Below are 18,627 nucleotides of genomic sequence, written 5' to 3' on the forward strand. Positions count from 1 at the left end.
ACGGGCCTACTTTCAACAACCGCACAAATGTTCTTGGGGCGTATGAGATGCCCTAGAGTTGAACTTAAATTTTTTTTTTTTAACCACGTTGGATATTTTCCATTTTGTATTTATTATGCATACTGTGAAAACCAAAATATAAAGTCAAGATATATTCCACGATGAATAAATAGGTCAAGATCGTATCAAATTTATTAGCTGTGAATGTTAAAATGTATCCTATTCTTGCTTCCTTTTCTCCCTCCTCCCCGCCAGCTCAGTCCTTTTGCTTCTTTGTTTCCTGCCCTGCTTTTCCTACGTGGTGATATTTCCATTGACCTGTAAGGAGTGATACACAGGTATCACTGGACCCTGGAATCAGGCCGTGGAGGGGCACAGAAAGTGGAAGGTTACTTGCCCGGTTTGAATGTGCCCTCTTTATGCCCCAGCCCCTCCACAGATTATGAGGGAACCACAAATCTTCCCTCCTCCCTTACTTTCCTTTACAAACTCTCCCTGCTGCTGATTAATTCCTGTTCGTCAGAACAATGGAAAGGAGAGTATCATGTATATACTAATAAATATTTGTAAAGACATTTTTCTGTTTCGTACCTTTTTCCCTTCTTCTAAAAGGCTTTGAAGTGTATTTATGAGCGTATTGAAAGCAACCTCTGGGACCTGTGTTTTGGGAGAGGGTTAGGTGGAGCTCCTGAAAGGACAGGAGCTTGCCGTGATGAGAACCAAGGTAGTTGTTGGTGATGTAGTTCAAGATCCCATTCTAAGCGTTTTGCTCAGGCCACTGTCTGCAGATGTAACAGCTGCTGCTTTCCTTCTTGTATCCCTGCTCCATTTGACAGGAACTCCTCAGCCAGGCAGCTCGGATCCTGGGATCCGTGGACTTTCTAGGCAATCCCATGGGGCTTTTGAATGACGTTTCTGAAGGAGTGACTGGACTGATAAAGTATGGAAATGTCGGAGGCCTTATCAGAAATGTCACACATGGAGTGTCAAACTCTGCTGCCAAGGTAAGGAAACAGGTGGAATTCCATTGTCATCAACCGCGTGAGTCCTTTATGTTTCTGTAATTTCTGTGGTACGTCGTAGGTTGTGAGAAGTGACATATGTGGCCTTGGTTCCATTGCACACACGCCCTGCCTTCCCCTCACCTCCGATAACCCAGCACCCAGCCCACTGAGTGCACCCCTGAAATACCTCCTCTTCCTTCTCCCTCGCCACTGCCTTTGTCCAGGCTCTGGTGATGTCCTCTGTGGGCCACTGTGATGGCCCCCCGGCCCCCCGACTTCACTGCAGCTTTCACCTTGCCACCAGCAGGGACTCGCGCTTTAAACATAGGCTCTGATTGTGCCGCCCACCTGCCTGAAATCCTGCAGTTATTCCCCAGAGCTTACAGGATAAAATGCAAACTGAAATCCAGCCTTCTGGAATGAAGCACCCTTCCGTCATCTGAATCCAGCAGGGAAGGGCAGGGCTGTAGTTCTCCCGTGTCTTGCTGTCTAGGTGGCTTTTTGTTCATTGGCCTCTTGTTTGCTGGATATTTTGTTATTCCACGATTTATTTTTTGGCAGGAGCGGATTTTATGTTTGAAGCTGGAGGGGGTACGGGGTTGGGGCGTGCTATTTGACAACATACAAAAGGCCTCTAAAGGTCTCTGCTTTCCTCCCCTTCCTGTCAGCTCAGCCAATTTCTTGTAGAAATTGACCTTTTCACGAGTGAACCAGGTTTGAGAGCGCACCTTGCTCTCTGCCTGTTTACCACAGAGTGTTTGTTTAGTGAAATCCTAGGTGCACTTGGGCCCTTGGCCACGAGGATGTAAACATGGCTTTACTGTAAAGGGGCTTCAATGGTGCCACATAGAATTTTATCTTGAAGAGCAGGTAAGAAAGTGGAGTTGATAACATATCCATATCGTGTGGCACTCTTGGTGCTAATGTGTGGAAGCTGGGAATTTATTCCTGTTGTCCAGACTATTTTCTAGAGCTGATGGTTCTTTAGTCAGATCGCTTTTCTTAATACTAAAGTTATACTCGTATATTAAACCAGACCAAAAGTTACAGTTTGGCTTGTGGTTCAAAATAGGCAACACATTTACTTCTAGAGAAAGGGTGAAAGGTAGAGGCAAGAGAGACTTTCTAAATCATGGTTTGGAAACAGAGTCAGGTTCAAAGTCTGAATGAGCACACACATTTCTGCGTTGTCATTTCTTCTGCTGCCCATGTCACCCCCGCAGGCAGCACAACATCACACTAGGGGCCAGGTTCCTTGCTGTTCTTATTTTAGCCACTAAACGCGATGTAAATAGATGCACTTAAATAGTTGTAAACACTCCGTGTAAAGATTGTATTCCTCACTATTAAATTCTAATTAACCTAGCCAGTCTCCTTGGTTTTATACTTCCTGTTTTGTTTTTGTGCCCCTGGGCTTTGCCTTAATTTGAAGAATAAATGCACTTTCGGTTTACTGAGATGTCTTCCTCAACCAGGAATAGAAATGCACCTACTTTACAGGCTTACACTCTGTGAGAATAAAATGAGATACGATGCTATGAAAACTTCGAAAAATATAGACTTGAACAGGAGAAATGGGTCTTCACTTTGATCTTATATTTACATCAATGTAAAATGTTCAGACTTTAGCCACCAGGAAACTGAATGTCCTTGACATGAGAGCCAGTGTGTTACAGTGTAGAGGAGGGTCTCAGGCACGGAGAGTGGGAGACTCAGAGTCCGTCTGGCCCAGTGTGGCTCTTAGGGACCCTCCCTCGGTAGTTAACCTTCTGGATGAGAATGAGTAAGTTGGAAACTCGCCTGTGACCTCTCCACGGGTGAGCCTTTGTGTGGGTTTCTCCGGAGTTTCTCTGCAACATCCTGACGAAAAGGGTTGGCCCTCCTTTATTCTCCCTCATGTATTGAAGCCTCATTCGTTTTCTGGTTCTTCTATTTCCCCTGGGAAACTGTTTTTGAAGATGAGAATATAACTTAAGCCGAAATAAAGGGCAGAATACTCCTTACTCCTACCTTCACTCCCAAATCTGGATGAACGCCTAGGTGACAATGATCATGCATTTTATTGGATGGCATGCTTTATATTGCTGTCGGATGTATGTAAGGGGACCGCTTGCCAGGACCCAAGGCCTCTCAGATGGGAAGGCTGCTCCCCAGGGGGTTGGGGTCCTTCGTGTATTTCTCTTGCCTTTAGTAAGCTAATCAGTATCACTGGTGCACAGGTTGCTACTCAGAGGAATCACTATGTAATTTATTTTGATACCAAGACCCCTGGATGTGTTATAAAAATTAGTTCATACAGCTCTAAGGTGAGAAAGCAAAGGAACTTAAAGTTACCACTTCATATTGGAAATGGTAGCTCCAAAAGGCAGGTCGATCAACTAAATACCCATTCGGGTCATCTGTGATTGTGCATGTATGTAGGTTGGCTAAAGATCTCCATTTTCTTATAGTTTTGTGGGTTGAAATCAGATCTTTAATGTTGCTTTGGGAGAATGTTGTGTTTGCTTTTCTGTGTACGCAAGAGGAGTTGAAGGAAGTGCAGATGACCACAATAATCAACTGTTGGCCTGTGGGAAGTATTCCTTTAAAGAGTGCCTGAGTTCCAGGGATGAAAGAAAGGGGTCAGAGGAGACAGAACTGCCCTCGCCAAGCCCCAGCCAGCCTGCTTCACCTGGCTGCACAGGCAAAGGGCTTTCACCTTGGTTCGATGGGCTTTGAGTGGAGCAGAGAAACCTCCTGAAATTGATTATAAATAGTGCATATATGTTTATTTTTCTGGAGCAAGGATCTAAAGTTTCTATTGGATTCACAGAGAGGTTCATACCTCCCCAAAGACTATGTCATCGTTGTAGACGTAGGGCTGTGTGTTGAGGGGAGCTTAGGGCCAGTAGTCAGGATGCTTGAGTTTCAGTCCCCTTCCTCCCTTTAAATCATCTTTTCCTCTGTTAATCTTGAGGCTTCTTTTTTTCAACCTATGAAAAGGTGATAGTGATTTTCCCCGTCCCAACGACCTGAGGAGCAGAAGAGAGGAAGTATGTGAAAACCCAATGGGAAGTTCAAAGGGAATTCATTCTGTCACATAAGATGGTGATAGACCTGCAGCTCTTAGTTGTCTGCGGATAGGTGTGAGTCCTTCACAGCAAATTTTTAGTTTCGGGTCTATCATATCCACTTCTGGAATTTCTCATTACATTTTCAACTGTTATTTAGTTTATTTACTATTAGCCTCAAAGAAATATAACTGGGAAATGGTCTATGCCCTTTGTATCCCCTTCGTGTTTCTCTTATCCTTCTCTCATCTCCCAAGCCCCAGAAATCAGCGTATGGATTCCAGATCTAAGATGATATGATTTAGGGATTAGCCATCGTGCTGCGAGCCTCTATCCCATGACTCCCTTGTCTGGATCTTGGCAGAATGACTCCAACCCTTTGAGTAGAACCTCAAAGACCTGATCCCATTGCTAAGACCAAGCCAATCGTGCCCGGATTCTTTTCTTGGAATAGGATTTACTTAAGAAAAGCACACATTTCAAACCCCAGAACCATGTCAGAGGAACAGGTTTCTCTCTGCAGCACGAATTTTTCCTAGTTGGGTGTCTGCGAGACCCTCTAACCTCTTTCAAAGCCAGAGAATTGGGGAGACGCCCATTGAACAAATTCCCTCTTATGTAGACTCCAGTTTCTCTTCTGTCTGTAATTATTGTGTAATATTTTCATACACTTAACAGGAAAATTACATAGTTATTCTCAAAAAAATAAAAAGTTCTTTTCAAATGGAGAAAATCTCAGATGTTAACAATAGAGCAAATGATCCCATTCCCTTTTCTGCCCCTGTAGAAACTCAGTGTTTGCTCTGCACAGCTGTCACCTGGTCTTCCTAAGGGAGGACAGCCAACAACATACTTAATTTCTTCCAGCAAGGGAGAGCAGACTTTTGATCATCACTAATGGGACCTCTGCTCTGTTCTGTCCTACTTTCTGTTTGCTCTTTGTGTCATTATCAAGGCAATATAGGACGCGTTTGATCCCGAGTACTTTTTTGATCCCAGCTATGTTTTGATTCTATGATTATGAATGCAAATATTTTAATAATTTTCCCTATTTTTAACAAATTATTTTCATCAGCGTCAGTTGTTCATGGAAATTAGAATTCATGGTTCATTATTTGCTACATGTGAATTTTACTGATAAGTTTTGCAGGGGTATGGTAGGTTTATTTCTTCATCTTTTGCTTTATGGCGTTTATTTCTAATAAGCCCAAATTTCTCAGCTCGAATTCTGCAGATCTAAATATTTGTCAAGGCGATAGGCGTTTTCGGTTGGTTTTTTAGTCAATGCCTTTTATTCTATATAGTTTTAGCCATTGTTTTATTGTTTTGAATCAGTTTTGTTTTTTTCATGAACTGAATAAAGACCTAGCAGTTTTGTATTATTTCTTGGTGCAAACAGCATTAGTAGGAAAAAGATGTACGAGCAGGGTTAAAACATCTTCCTTCCTTACGGAACACATACTGATTTAGACGTGTTTATTGAATACCTTCTGTTTGTCAGGCCTTGTGATAGACCCTTTACATACTTTCATTGTCTTATGTATGTTAATCTCAATTCTTCAAATCAGGAAACTGAGAGTTGGAGAAGTTCAGTAATTTTTTTCAAGATCATACAACTAGAAATGACAGGGATAAATTTGAAACTAAGTGTAGCTAATTCTAAAGGCCTTGTTTTTTTCCTACATAATGTTTTTCCTTTGTGTATATTAGTTTTTCTTACAGGCACTCTAGAGAATATAGAAATTAATTACTGCTAACTTCCCACCAGAAGCTTATTATGTGACTTTGTTAGCTGGTAAGGTGACTACGACCGTATCATCTGTGTCACAAAGCAGACCCTCAGGAAATAGACCCTCAGGTGGTCGTGGTCATTCTCGTGTTAGATTGGTCATGACCATCACCATTCCCTTGAAAAGGCATACGAACACGGCTTTACTCATGTGATATCACTGGATCATCAAAATTACCTGGTCAGTCTATAGGGTAGGTAGTATTAGTCCCATTATATAAGTGAAGAAACTGAAGCCCAGAGAGGTGAGGTGTCTTGCCCAAGGTCAACAGGTAACTGCAGAAACAAGCCCTGATCTTCTGCACTCGTGTCTTGACGCATTTTTAGTTGCACATTTGAGATACGTATTGCTAAATGCTTGATTTGTTCTAGACGTGCTTCTATATATTAAAAAATAAAAGCAACAACAAGAAAAACAAAAAGCAAACCAGCAAAAGCTCTGCCTAGTCCCAGAATGAACTTTGATAACTTTTAGGAAAACTGTCTGAAGGTAAATACAAGTGAGTTAAGTGAGAACGAGAAATAGAAAATGAGACTGTTTCAGTTGTTGGCTGGAAAACTTTAGGTAATATTCTGTTCCATTTCTGTTGTCTCTCTCTGGGGTACAGTATGCAGAGAAGCCGCTTCCCTTCCAAGAGGACCTTTCGCTGGTCCTTTGTGCCCAGGAAACCAGATCTGGGGCATAGCCGCCATCCGGTGTCCCCGCGCCAGAGACCCTCAGCCAGCCCCTGCCATTAGCCAGCCTCCTAGCCACATACTGTGACCTTGTGAGGGCAGAGGGGTCCATCTGCCTTTTGTTAAGAAATAGCATTTGTTTGTGTTTGTTTTGTAGGCAATATATTTAAAGGCTCAAACAAGACTAAAAGTCCTGTTTAGGCAAGGCAGACGTTTTATCTTTGCACAAAAGAATGTACTGAGTGCCTGCCTGTGTGGATTCTGAAGGGGAAAAGGCAATTTATGACTTGTATCTGTTTTTGTCATTATGTACGACTGTTCCATTTTATAGTTGAGCTGATTATCCCCATAATAGCTTTTCCATGTACCTATAAGCAAGTAATAGGTGAATGCCTTCTTCTAAGCATTGGGGTTTTAGTGTATTTAAGTTGGCACAAAACTTTAGGTTAAATGAAATTCACTTCAGACAGTGATCTATCCCTTAGAGAATGTCGAGTTTTCTATTTTCAAAAAGACTTTGATCCTAAATAAGTCCCCCAAGGGATTTCTTTTCCAGCCAAAAGGAGGTGCCTTCGAGTTGTTGTATATAGAGAAATGACTCAAATTCTTGGCAACAGAATTTTTGTTTTATTTTCCTCTGATAACCTTGAATACTAACTAAAACAATTCCCTTAGTCTGAGGTCTTCTTGGTTAGAGGCAAATTTTAGATGCTGCATGACCCCTCAGTGACCCATCCTAACTTGGTCAAATCTCGAATATCTGTGGGAACTGGAAGTGTGTTGGGCGGGGAAAGGTGGGGTAGGAGTTGGGCAGTGGCGAGAGAGTCACATGAGTGACCAGGATTCCCAGGCAGTTTCCACCCACCCTGTTCAGCAACGTAGCTCATTCTCACGAAGGAGCTCGGTGAACGGGGCTTGGCAGCCCCCTCCTCCCCACCAGTCAGGCAGCTCCACGGCCGGAGGTCTAGTGGCGGGGGATCGACACCACCAGTGAAGCTGTATTTTTGAAACTGAAAGACTGAAAAGTTTAAAACTTTGCTTCATTTCCAAATAGCAGTTCAGTTAAGAATCAGGTCCTTAAGTTATCTTCTTAGACTGAACCCCTCCTGTTCCAGAGGAATTCACTTTAGCTTCCAAGACTGCAGTCTGTGGGTGGCAAAGTGTGTGCAGTTGCTAAACAGAAAAGACAGGAAATACCTGTGTCCCCCAAAGTGTAGTGGTTTTCTCCCCTGGTGTAAACGTGGTGAGAAAAAGGACAATGTAGTCGAGCTTTCTTAGGTTGGGTGGTTACCCCAGGAGTGTAGGAGCACATCCCTTTTCTGCATTTTAATGTTATTCATATCAGTATCTGGCGCTTCTTGAAAAATTGTGACAAACTTAAGGTGAGGCGAACGGTAACTCAATTTTGTAAACATTGAAGGACAAATCAAATTCTAATTCTTGGCAGTAAAAGATCAAAACACTAACTCTATTTGCAAGGCCCTTGCTGTTTTCCTTTACTTCTTTCTTTCCTATCATGGTCTCTATAAGTCTCTATTTTGAAGAAAAGCTAAATCCAAGTGTTTTCTTAGGAGGAAGAGGAATCTTTGGTCAATATAATGCTTAAAGATCAGAAAGGGATGTGGACAATACAGCCATAATTTATTAACTACTATATATATGTCAGGTGTGGACGAGGAGCTTTCCGTCTGCCTAGTTTTCACATGTACCCCACAAGGAAGGAGGTGGCTCGGTTTTATAGGTAAGAAAAAAGGAGACTCAGAATGAATGGTCAGTTACAATGAGTGAGTGTCGGAGCCAGAAATTTTAGAAAAAAGTGAATTTGAGAGTCTGCCTGTATGTTTTTTCTCCACACAATGCAGCTTCTCAAATATAATCCTCTACCAAACCCACAACATTGTAAAAAGCAAAAACACAAGCAGTTGGAAACAACAGCATTTAAAAGTAAAGTTCAAACAGTTTTCCATTTGTTCCCAACTTTAACTCATCTGCCTTGGACCTTGGGATTTTCCAACTGTGATTTCTAGGCTTTCTGAATTAATCTTTATTATCTGGGAATCCCTAATCTCATGTAAAAGGATTGAAATAGGAGAAAAGGATTGAAAGAGTCTTCTTATCCAAACCGAAACTGTGTGACTCAAAAGCGTTTGAGTCAACTGACTACTTTCTCACACACCTGATGTGCTTGACCCAGGATTTATTCCTCTTTAAATACTGTAGCATTTGTAGCACTCAGCCCTCCCTCCTGCGCTGCCCAGGGAGCAGACCCAAGCTTCCGGCCACCTCAGTGTGTGCTCTGAGCGCCACCTTCCTCCAAATGTACGCGTTAAATCGTAATTTCTTTTAGCCATTTCCTGGACTTCTTTAAGCATTTCTAAATAACTAGGATGTCATCTTAAAATAAAAATATTTGGTGTTCAGCACAGAGTACATGAAATTAGGTAGAGTTGTGCTTTCCTGCTATCCATTGATGGCAGAAAATAAACTCATTGTAATAGTTTTTTCTTTCCTTCTTGCCTCCCCCTTAGTCTGCAGTACAGCTTTTCAGTTTTTGTGGAGATGTTTTTGTCTCTGAGTTCTGTTGGCAGATTGGCTTTCGGATGCTTAGTGATCTCACTGTTTGAGTTAAGAAGCCAGATGGGAATGTTGGGGACAGTGGGTGTTTCCTGAGAGTTTTATGGTTAGTTCTACAGACTTTCTCTGTGGCTTGCTTCTTGGAGGGAAGGAGTAGTAAGATGAACTTAGTAGCATTTAATCATTTTTCTTTGAGATAATAATAGTACCATTATTTGTCTTGATTCTTAGTTGTTGACGAAGCATCTATGTATCTGTGATCCTTTCTGTAAGCCAGAAACCAGGCAGGCAGGTGGTGCTGGTGGTGGTGCTGGTGGTGATGATGATGCCACCACCACAATTTTACAGTTGAAAACCCTGAGTCCCAGTGGAAGTAAATAACTTGCCCAAGGTTGTACACAGACAGTGGGAGAGCTTTGGACTTCTTCCTCCGTCTCCTGACTTCTAGAACATTGCTGGACAGTGCTTCTTGAATCCTACGTGATACTGTAGAAACTGACGATCTCCTGTGTTACATGTGCGTTTTCTATTGTCAGTGTTGCCTGAGCCTTGTTGTCATGTCCTTCCCTGCAGAGTGGGTTTCAGAGAACAGAGGTGAAGAAAAATGTAGCTTTCCCTTTTAGAGGCTTATTGCATTACTCACTAACCATGGTTCTGTTTACGTGAAATATTTGAGAACCATGTATTTGGGTGCTCACAAACAGAAGTGTGATGAGAACAATTCTTGAAGCAGAGTTTTTTTGTGGAGTGTGGGGTGGTAGGGAGAAAGTGTTAAGCTTATATCTGGACATTAGGTCATTTCTACATTGTTGGAGGTGAGAGGTAATAAGAGAGACGATGGAAGGAAAGGAAGGTACTTCCAGAAGGGGAGGAGTCTGGCTTTCCCTGGGCTTTCCTCGTAGCCATGCGATGATGTGTCTAGGCCGAACTCTTAAGGGAGGCTTAGCATGTCCTGTGGTGGTGACTGGGCGGCACAGTTGGTCAGAAAAGAATAGCAGAGGCACACCAGCCTTCCCTCAAACAGACAAGTGGGAAAGATGGCGTCTTTTTCCTTTCACATACCAGTGGGGAAACGCTCTATGCCATTTCTAGGGACAAGGGAATTTCCTACTTAGGCACGTGAGGAGGTTGGAGATAAGCTCCAGCCTTCCTGTTTCCTCAGCCCTGCCTGTTCTCTCTCACCTTTGCTCTTTTGCTTATAATTTTACTTCTGTTTGGAATGCCTTTCTCCCCATCTTTGGCCAAATGGCTCCATTTTCATAAGGAGGTCCAATCCAAATGCCTATAAGATTGTCTCCACTCTGAATTCCCAGGGCACCTTGTGACCGCATTTTTCCTTGGAAAATAATAACCATTTGTGCACGTGTCTCAAACATCCATTCAAGCAGACATTTATCATTGTCAGTTAGGTACTAGGTACTGTGGCAGATACTTAGGAAAGTAAGACTTAAAAAAATACTTTTTTTGAGGGGTGTGGAACAGGTAAGGCAGATGAGAAGTACTTATAAGTAATCGTAATGCAGAGAGAATAAGCCTTGCACCTGGGATCCTATGCAGAACATTTGCATCTCCGTGAGGTACGTGCTGTGGGGCCATGGGAAAGAACACTTTATTCTGTTCCTTAAGGATGAGGTCGGTTGAGATGAAATGTGTGATACAGTTGTCTGTTTATTCATTTGCATCCCAGAGTAGACTTCACGCTCCTGGAAGGCAAAGATTTTATCTGTCTTCATTTCTTGCCAATTTCCCCTGTGACTAACCATAAATATTTGCTGTAAAAAAAATTGAAGTGATCCAGGTTGTATCCACATGGGCTCTCCTTTATCCAGTGTAGCATTTTCAGATGGTCTACATTCAACAAATACTTATTAAATAAGGGACATACCTGCTGGATTTTTTTTTATTGTCTAACTATTTTACCGTTTTTATGTGAAATAGAAACTTTTTAAAAGTTCATGACTTTCCGCCCAAATAGATGTGTAAGCTGACTGATATCCAAAAATCATGCTATATGTATAGTAAGGAAAAATCTGTTGACTTTTAGGGTCCTATTTCTTCTCCTCCCCTCCCTATCACTCAGGCCTAAGATCCTGGTCTAGGTCGAGTGAGGACCAGCACGCATTATTGGGTCAGGCCCAGTCTCTGCTTAAGGTAGCACGAAGCCTTGGGAAACTGTTAATAGGGGGAAGAGGGGAAAAACCCAGTCCCTCTTAATCTAATGAATTAAACTAATATTTATGGGAAATATCTGCCCGCTTTACTAGAGGAAAATATTTAAGTAAACATTTCCTGCAAGCTATTGAATTTATATAACAACACATTGGTTTGGAAGCAATAACTTTCAGTATTTGCACTGAAAATGAAAACTAAGCAGAATGTGCTTCCAAAAACAGCCCATCGCTTCAGCTTTGTTGCCTTTGTAACGTTTCAGAGCAGGATATTGTGGCCAGTGGGATTATTATCTCTTTATTGGTAACTTGCAAATTGGCAAGGATGATGCCAGTTAGTTATAAAACAAGAACGGATAGCTCCTTGGAGTTTTATAGAAATTAAACCTCAGTAACATACTCCTGTTATTACTTGATTTTCACCAACTTATAAAAAGTGCAAGTATGATTGTTTGTACTTGACAGAAGAAGAAATTGAGTCACGGCAAAGGTAACTGATTCCTGGAGGACCAACAGGGAGCCGTGGGGGCGGTCGAGGACCCAGGGCTCCTTTACAGCCTGGGCTCTCTTCCGGAGGCTTGGGAAAGCACCCATTTCACTCAGGAATTAGAGTACTTTCAGGTCTGTGAGATAATTTAACCTTGCAAGTCCCTATGGGGCCAGCAGGACGGGTGTGATGGTCACTTCCCTTGTAGTGATGGGAAATTCAGTCCCACGGGTTGGGTGGTTTTGCCAAAACCATGCGGTCAGTGTTGGCACCTAGGGTTGGCGCATAGGCCTCACCGCTCTAAGCCCCCTGCTTTTCCTGCCAGACTGTCTTCTCAGAGGAGGGCCAGAGGGGCTTTCTGATGTGGGGAGACAGCTGTGAAAAAGCCTTTCTTCCAAGAGAGGGCCTCACTTTCCTGGCACCCACGCTAGGTTGTGTGAATGGTCGGTTCTGAAATCTCAATCGAACATGTGAATCTTCAGTCTCACGATCACTTAGAAACAAAGCAAAAGGGGCAAAGCCAGCCAGATAGTCTCAGCCTGTTTTTGAGAGTGCTACCTGCCTGTGTGGAGTCTGCACCCAGTAGCATCAGCGAGTCAAGTTTGGAGGATTGCTACAGGGCAGTTGTTTAAAAGTCAATTGGCAAGAGAAACTGAGGTCTCTCAATGAGTGAGCTATGTGCAGAGAGGACAGTTCTTAGGACTAAACACAAGGAAGAACTTGCCACTGGTTTTTCTTCAAAAGATAAAACACAGCAGTGAACAGTGTCTAACTTCAATTTTACATTTAAAGAAAAAACGCGTTCTGTGAGAAGCCTCGTTTTAATAATACTTCATGTGGTATTTTAACTTTCTAACCTCTGCCTTTCCATTGAAGCCCTATGTCTTCCTAAGAGAGGTCCCGAACCTACGATTCTTCTCGCTCTTTCCAGTTAAACGTGGCAAAGCCAGCCCTGCCCAGTCTAGACCCTCAACACAATCTCTGACACTTTCATGGACTGTCTCAGGGTACAGATCTGGGAAAGAACTTGAAGGTCACTTTTCACCCTCTCAAATTACAGACAGAGAAACTGAGACCCAGTAAGTTTCTCACAGCCAGTGAGTCGCAGGTCCAGCTCTCAAATCCAGGCCTCCTGACTCCACATCTGGTATTGTCTTTGAGATGGAGTCGCAGCCATGGTACCTTCTTCTTGTCCGTTTTGGAGTGAGGAAGAGGCGAGTCGGGGCCCCAGCCCGGACTGTACGTTTCCTCAGCATTCATTATGTTGATCTTATCTGTTTATACGTCTGTCTCCATAAGGGACTAAGCTGTATTCATGTTGGTGTTTTTAACCCCAAGCACCTTGCATGGTGTGTAGAAAGCCCGCGCAGCCTTGTTGAGCAGAAACAATGTGTTTTGATGAAGGTCGGCTCACCGGAATGGGGAGGGAAGTATAGCTCCGTGGAAGCACCTCGTGTCCTTTATCAGGATCTCCTCCGATGAATAAACCCAGGCAAGATTGTATTCCATCTGAAAACAAAACAAACCTTCCCCCAAATAATCAGGGAGGCCCTCGTCATTATGTTCAGAGGGCAGCGGGTGAGACAGATGGGAAAGATAACAACTTTGATAGACACATAGCATAGTCTTTGGTCGAAGCCAAAATTCATGTAACTTTGTTGGTTAAATGGAATTTTTAAAATTTCTCCTAATGTTCCTACATTTATCTGCATGTTGTTAATTAATGAATGCTGTCATTGGGTTCCTTCTAAAGTCTGTGAGTTAAGAGAGAGAAAGAAAGAAAAAAGGGGACCTTCGGTACTGATTCTAACCTAGGGAAGAAACGGCCGCTTACTATTCCTCTGGGTGAACACTGCAGATATGGAATGTCAGTCACCCACTGCCCAGCAAGCCTGAAGGAACGCGATTACAAGAACACTTCGATCTGAACTTGCACCTTTTCTGACTCCTCCTTCGAAAACGAACTAACTGTGCTGCCTCTGGCTGCTGTGAACGAAATGAATTCCACGCTGACCCTGGTAGATGAAGGCAGTTGGAGCAATCACGGCTTGGTCATCCTTTTCTGCCCCATGTGTCCCAGGGGAGTCTGGGTATCCCCTCTTCCGGCATGGCCATAGGGTCGGCCTGGCTTTGGCCTGTCTCTGTCCTCACCAGAATAGGTGCCTGAAACCTTTGCTTTTGCCTTTTTAGTTTAATCTGGAACACTTTTAACAAAGCAACAGACCAAATGGTGACTGGGTCCTGACCCTTCTCCAGGCCAGGGGAAATCACCATCTTTCTGTCTCAGAATCCTCATTTGGGTTCAAACCCTCAGTCACAAAGGGGAGCCCCTCTGCTTGCTTGCTGGAGCAAGATTGCAAAGAGTTAACACTTTTGCTTTTTCGGAAAGTTATCTGTGAAGAGTATTAGTTGTTTAATAAAGCGTGCCTGCCCTCCCGATGAACCCGCCAGTGACTCTGCAGCTGGGGTCATTCCAAGTTCACGCGGTGGACTTTTGACTGCCTTCTGTGTCTGTGAAAACAGTCGGCAGCTCCTGCGGGGATCATTCATTCAGGCCTGTAACACAAAACTAGTGCCAATGGGCACCTGCTGGGGCGGCTTCCCAGGAGGGCTGGGAGGGAAGATACCAAACTCATCAGGCATGTGTGGGAGATAAGAGCGGCGGGGGGTCCGCTGGGAGCCTGCTCATCGGGCCTGCACTGTGACCCTGGGAGACCCTACTGCTGGGCCAACAGGCTGGTGTCAGAATGGATTAGGGAGCCCAGGTCAGGAGAGGATGTGAGCTAATTAAAGGCTTTTTACAGAGGAGGGGGAGGAGGAGGGAGGAGATAGAGAGGGGTGGCAGGGAGAGAGGTTTGGAGCACATTCTCCAAATTTCCAGCACATTCTTTGTTCCTCTGTCTCATCCCTCAAAACAGAAAATAAAAGAGTCTAAACATCTGGTTATCTCTAATCTTAAATTGTCATTCAGACTGATGGTGTATTGGTTTTAGCTACTATTTTTATGGAATTACATGTATCATCAAAGACTTATTTTGTCCCATTTTCCCTAGGGACATCCAGTTCTTGGAATACAGTAGGTCAGCTACTTGAATTTTGCCCCTTTCCCCCTTTTGACACATCTGGGCAATCATTACCTACTTGTGGTGTGTTGTAGGTTTTTTTCCTTTTGCTTGGGAAATCCACTTGCCAGCTGTAGAGGGTACTTCTGGCAGGGTCAAATAAAGTAATACCCAGTAATGCTCTTAAATTTGGTGTTATGGTTTGAAATGTCAAAGCATGCACTGTCTTGAAAATACTGTGTTGTACTAACATAATTGGTCTGGCAGCCCACCCGCTTCAGAAAAGAAGTCACCTGACTCTGTTTGGTCTACCTGCTCTTTTGTTTTGTTTAGTTAGCCTGAAGACTCTCCACCCCCAACAAGCGGTATACTAACTTATTTATGGACCTAGGGTTCTTTAAATCTGGTATTTTCTTAATCAGCATGGTAATGATACATTTCTTGAAAGCAGTTTTGTTCACACACAAACCCAAAGCCCCTGCTGTATCAGTTCTGATACGTTTCACATAAGCTTACTGTGCGCAAAGAAGCTTTTGGATTAATCTTGTACTACATGGTAACAATCCTAGGAAATTCCAGTCAGAAGCCAACAACCTGTTTCCTTCATTCCCGAATGTTGGTGTATCTGGCTTTGTCTGCGTTCTGATAAGAAATAACCACAATGTTAATTTTGTATTTCCTTGCCTCTTGTCTCACATAATCTGCTGTCAAAGCTGACTAGGAGGCTTGTTCACTGTGCAATGTATGAAAAAGCCGCAGTGGAGTAATTAAGGTGACTATGTGGAATATGTTAGTGTGAGCTTACTTTAAGTGTTAAAAACGTTGACTACGTTCCTCCTGATTCCTCAGTGTTCTGTACAGAAACACGGATGGACACTGATTCTGCACAGTTGAAGGGGGTTTTGAATTTGAGCTCGTGCTGAATGGGAATCTTTAAACACGGCACCAGATAATATTTACGAACTGCTTCACTCTGTGCCAGGTACTGTCTGAGTCTCACAGGGGTTGGCTTGTTTAATCCTCACAATGAGCCTGCTGGCCCGGCCCCCCTTTATTAGGAAACTGAGGCTCAGAGAAGTTAAGTGAGTTGCCAACGGCTGTGAAGAAAGCTGGGTTAGAAACCTGGGTTCTCTGATTCAGAGCCCGTACTCTTGACCTTCCCCGGCAAAAGTTGCACCGTGTGTCTGTAGGCTTCGTTCTCAGGTCCTTCTGCAATGTCATGTTTGCAGGAATTAACCATTTAAGGTTGCGTTCTCGGGAGGGTGCAGAGAATTTGAGTCACTGTTTAAAGTGCTTTCCTGCAGTACCCTCTTGTTGTACAGTGAGCTCTTTGTAGATGCTCTCCTGTCCGAGCCAAAGCGTGGGGCCGAGACCCAGGAAACGCTCTGTCCGACACAGCTGCTGAGGGCAATTCAACCTTGTTTTAGTGCCACATGAGCACTGGCTAAATATAGACTTAGGTGCAGGAAGCAGAACCTCATGTTAACAGATCTGTTGTTTATTGTGTCTGCACAATAAGGTCACAGCTGTATGTGGGCAATTAAAAAAGCCCAGCTCTGTGCTGGGTGCAGGAGATGCAAACATGAATCAAAGGTCTTCCTCCCTCAGGGTCACAGTCCAGAACGGGAGAAGGTCCTGTCAACAGATGTTTGTAAGGAAGTGTCCCAGATGCCAGGACAGAAGCCTGTGCGGGTCCAGTGGGGCACTAACGGGTGGCAGACGTCTCCGCCCAGGGCACGGAAGGTCAGGGGGGAGCACCTGGGCTGAAGCTTGACATTTAAGGAGATGTCGCCCTGTAGACAGGAAATGGTGGGGACAGGAGGGCACAGGGGGCAGCCCCAACGGAGAGGCTCGGGTGTGGAGCAGCAGCACCAGGCCTAGGTGGCGTGGCGGTCCCCAGGACCACAGAGCATGCCACATGCCTCTGACCAACTGGCCTGCTCAGGAAGAGGCCGGCCTGCCATTTCACATCCCTTCCCTTTCCTCTCCCCTTACCAATTACAAGTGAATTTAAAGAAGGAGAGACCTAACTGAAGTTTTTACTTTTTAAGTCTAGTATTATTGTCATGATATGACCATATCTGCATATATCAAATATTACTATTAACTTTTTGCAAGTACTTTTGTATGTGTGTGGGTAGAGCAGTTACACTTTTCACAGAGGGGCCAAAACGAAATCAACAAACAGCCCCCCACACACACACACACACACTCCCTTGGGGGAAAACAACAAACGTGACTTGCTTTTTATATAATTAGAGCTAAAACCAAATCATAACCTGTTCACAGAAGAAGGTTGCAAGCCCAGCCACAGAGGGACTCCATCTAGTACCAAGCCGTGGACTGCCTCCAGCATCTCCAATTAACCTAATAGTGTCTCCATCTAGACAGCAGAAAACCATCCGTCCTGAAACCCCGAGCAAACAAACTCAGGATCCTTGTTAAAAGGAAAAAGGGCATTTGACCTCACTTAAACCAACTGGGCTAGAAAGTCAGGAAGAAGAGGAGTAGTGGTCTTTCTTCCACTCTGCATTTCTGCATAATTTGAAGCACACCAGATGGAATGTTTGTTTGCCATTGATCCCCAATCCACGTTATAGAAAATTGACGTGTCCGACCCTATTGGATCAGTCCATTAAACTGTTTCACCATTTTCTTTAGACAGAGCTAAACTAGGCATGGCCTCAATTTGAGAGGGAAGAGCACATTATATATCGGAATGCGTTTCATGGTTTTTCTACCTCAACCCTCCCCTGCCTCATCCACTTCAAAATTTTTCTCTAGAAATCACTCCTTTCCTTTTTCCACTCAAGGCGAGTAACAGTGTCCAAATTTTAAGTTAGAATTTTAGTTTTGCGTGTATGTATTCAAAGGGGGACATTTATCTTGATATAGGAATGACTGCTGCCTCTCCCAATGTTTAAGCTAAGGCTCTGGAAGTTTCCTGCTGGCTTCTTGGAACTTTGAGCCTTAACATTTTCCCTACATTCAAAATCTCAGTGCAGGGTGGCGTCAGCCCCTCCCTTAACTCTCACGATGGAACTTAGATTGGGCTGCTTGGCAAATGTGAAAAAGAAATGGTTTGTCAAGTAAAACCTGATCAAATGTCTTGCTTTCCCCGTGTCCCTCGGTGTGTGTTCTGCAGTTGTTTCACCAGCCTTGTCACCAGAGCTTGAGCGTGTGTGTACTGGACTCGGTGGGCTGAGTCACTTTCACAGGAGTTGGACCAATTTTCATCTGACACAGAATGCTGTTTCTTTACATTTTTCTTGCATTCTCACCACATGGCTTATTGCTCTTTTCTGTGGATCCAATTCTGTTCACTGGGGCCAGCATGGTTCTGCGTCCACTGCTCACTGACCATGTGAAGTTGGCACCTCACCCCCTCTTTGACAGACAAAGAATTTTAGAATGAGAGGTGTTCTGTGTTTTCATGGAAGTTAACCAGTATAGGGATGTTTGTACAATCGAGCCAACTGCTGAATATATTCTCATGTGACTTTTCTCTCTGCAGATCTTTCCTGGCTTCAGTTTGGCCAAACTAATCCCATTTTGGATGCTCTGAATCGGCACTGAAAGCTTGACATGTACAGAACTAATCTTTGATCACCAGGCACAACACCGTTTTAACTGTTCTCCGTTCTCCTTACTCCCAGCTGCTCAGACTCCTTGGAGTCGTCCTCGATGCCTCCCCCACACACACCGTCCTCCCAGGTCTCCGGCCCCTCAGCAAACCCTGCCCCGCCCCCTGCACTTTTCTTTTGCTAACGTAGGAGGAGGTGGCACTTATCTGAAGATGGAGAAACGTCCAAAGCGTT

The 18,627-nt window shown here is 43.9% G+C and overlaps 1 protein-coding gene across 12 annotated transcripts in view; it reads left to right on the forward strand.

Annotated features, from left to right (window-relative positions):
* The window catches only part of VPS13D (vacuolar protein sorting 13 homolog D), a 236,731-nt gene that overhangs the window by 154,404 nt on the left and 63,700 nt on the right, over window positions 1-18,627 (forward strand). For all 12 annotated transcript variants that reach the window (XM_074334033.2, XM_074334026.2, XM_074334029.2 and 9 more), the window contains one exon: window positions 837-1,004. In XM_074334033.2, coding sequence (XP_074190134.2) covers window positions 837-1,004 — 168 coding nt within the window. The remainder of the gene's footprint in view (window positions 1-836; window positions 1,005-18,627) is intronic.

Source organism: Rhinolophus sinicus, chromosome 14 (assembly GCF_057876585.1).
Source record: "Rhinolophus sinicus isolate RSI-liver-muscle chromosome 14, RSI-T2T, whole genome shotgun sequence".
Lineage (NCBI taxonomy): Eukaryota > Metazoa > Chordata > Mammalia > Chiroptera > Rhinolophidae > Rhinolophus > Rhinolophus sinicus.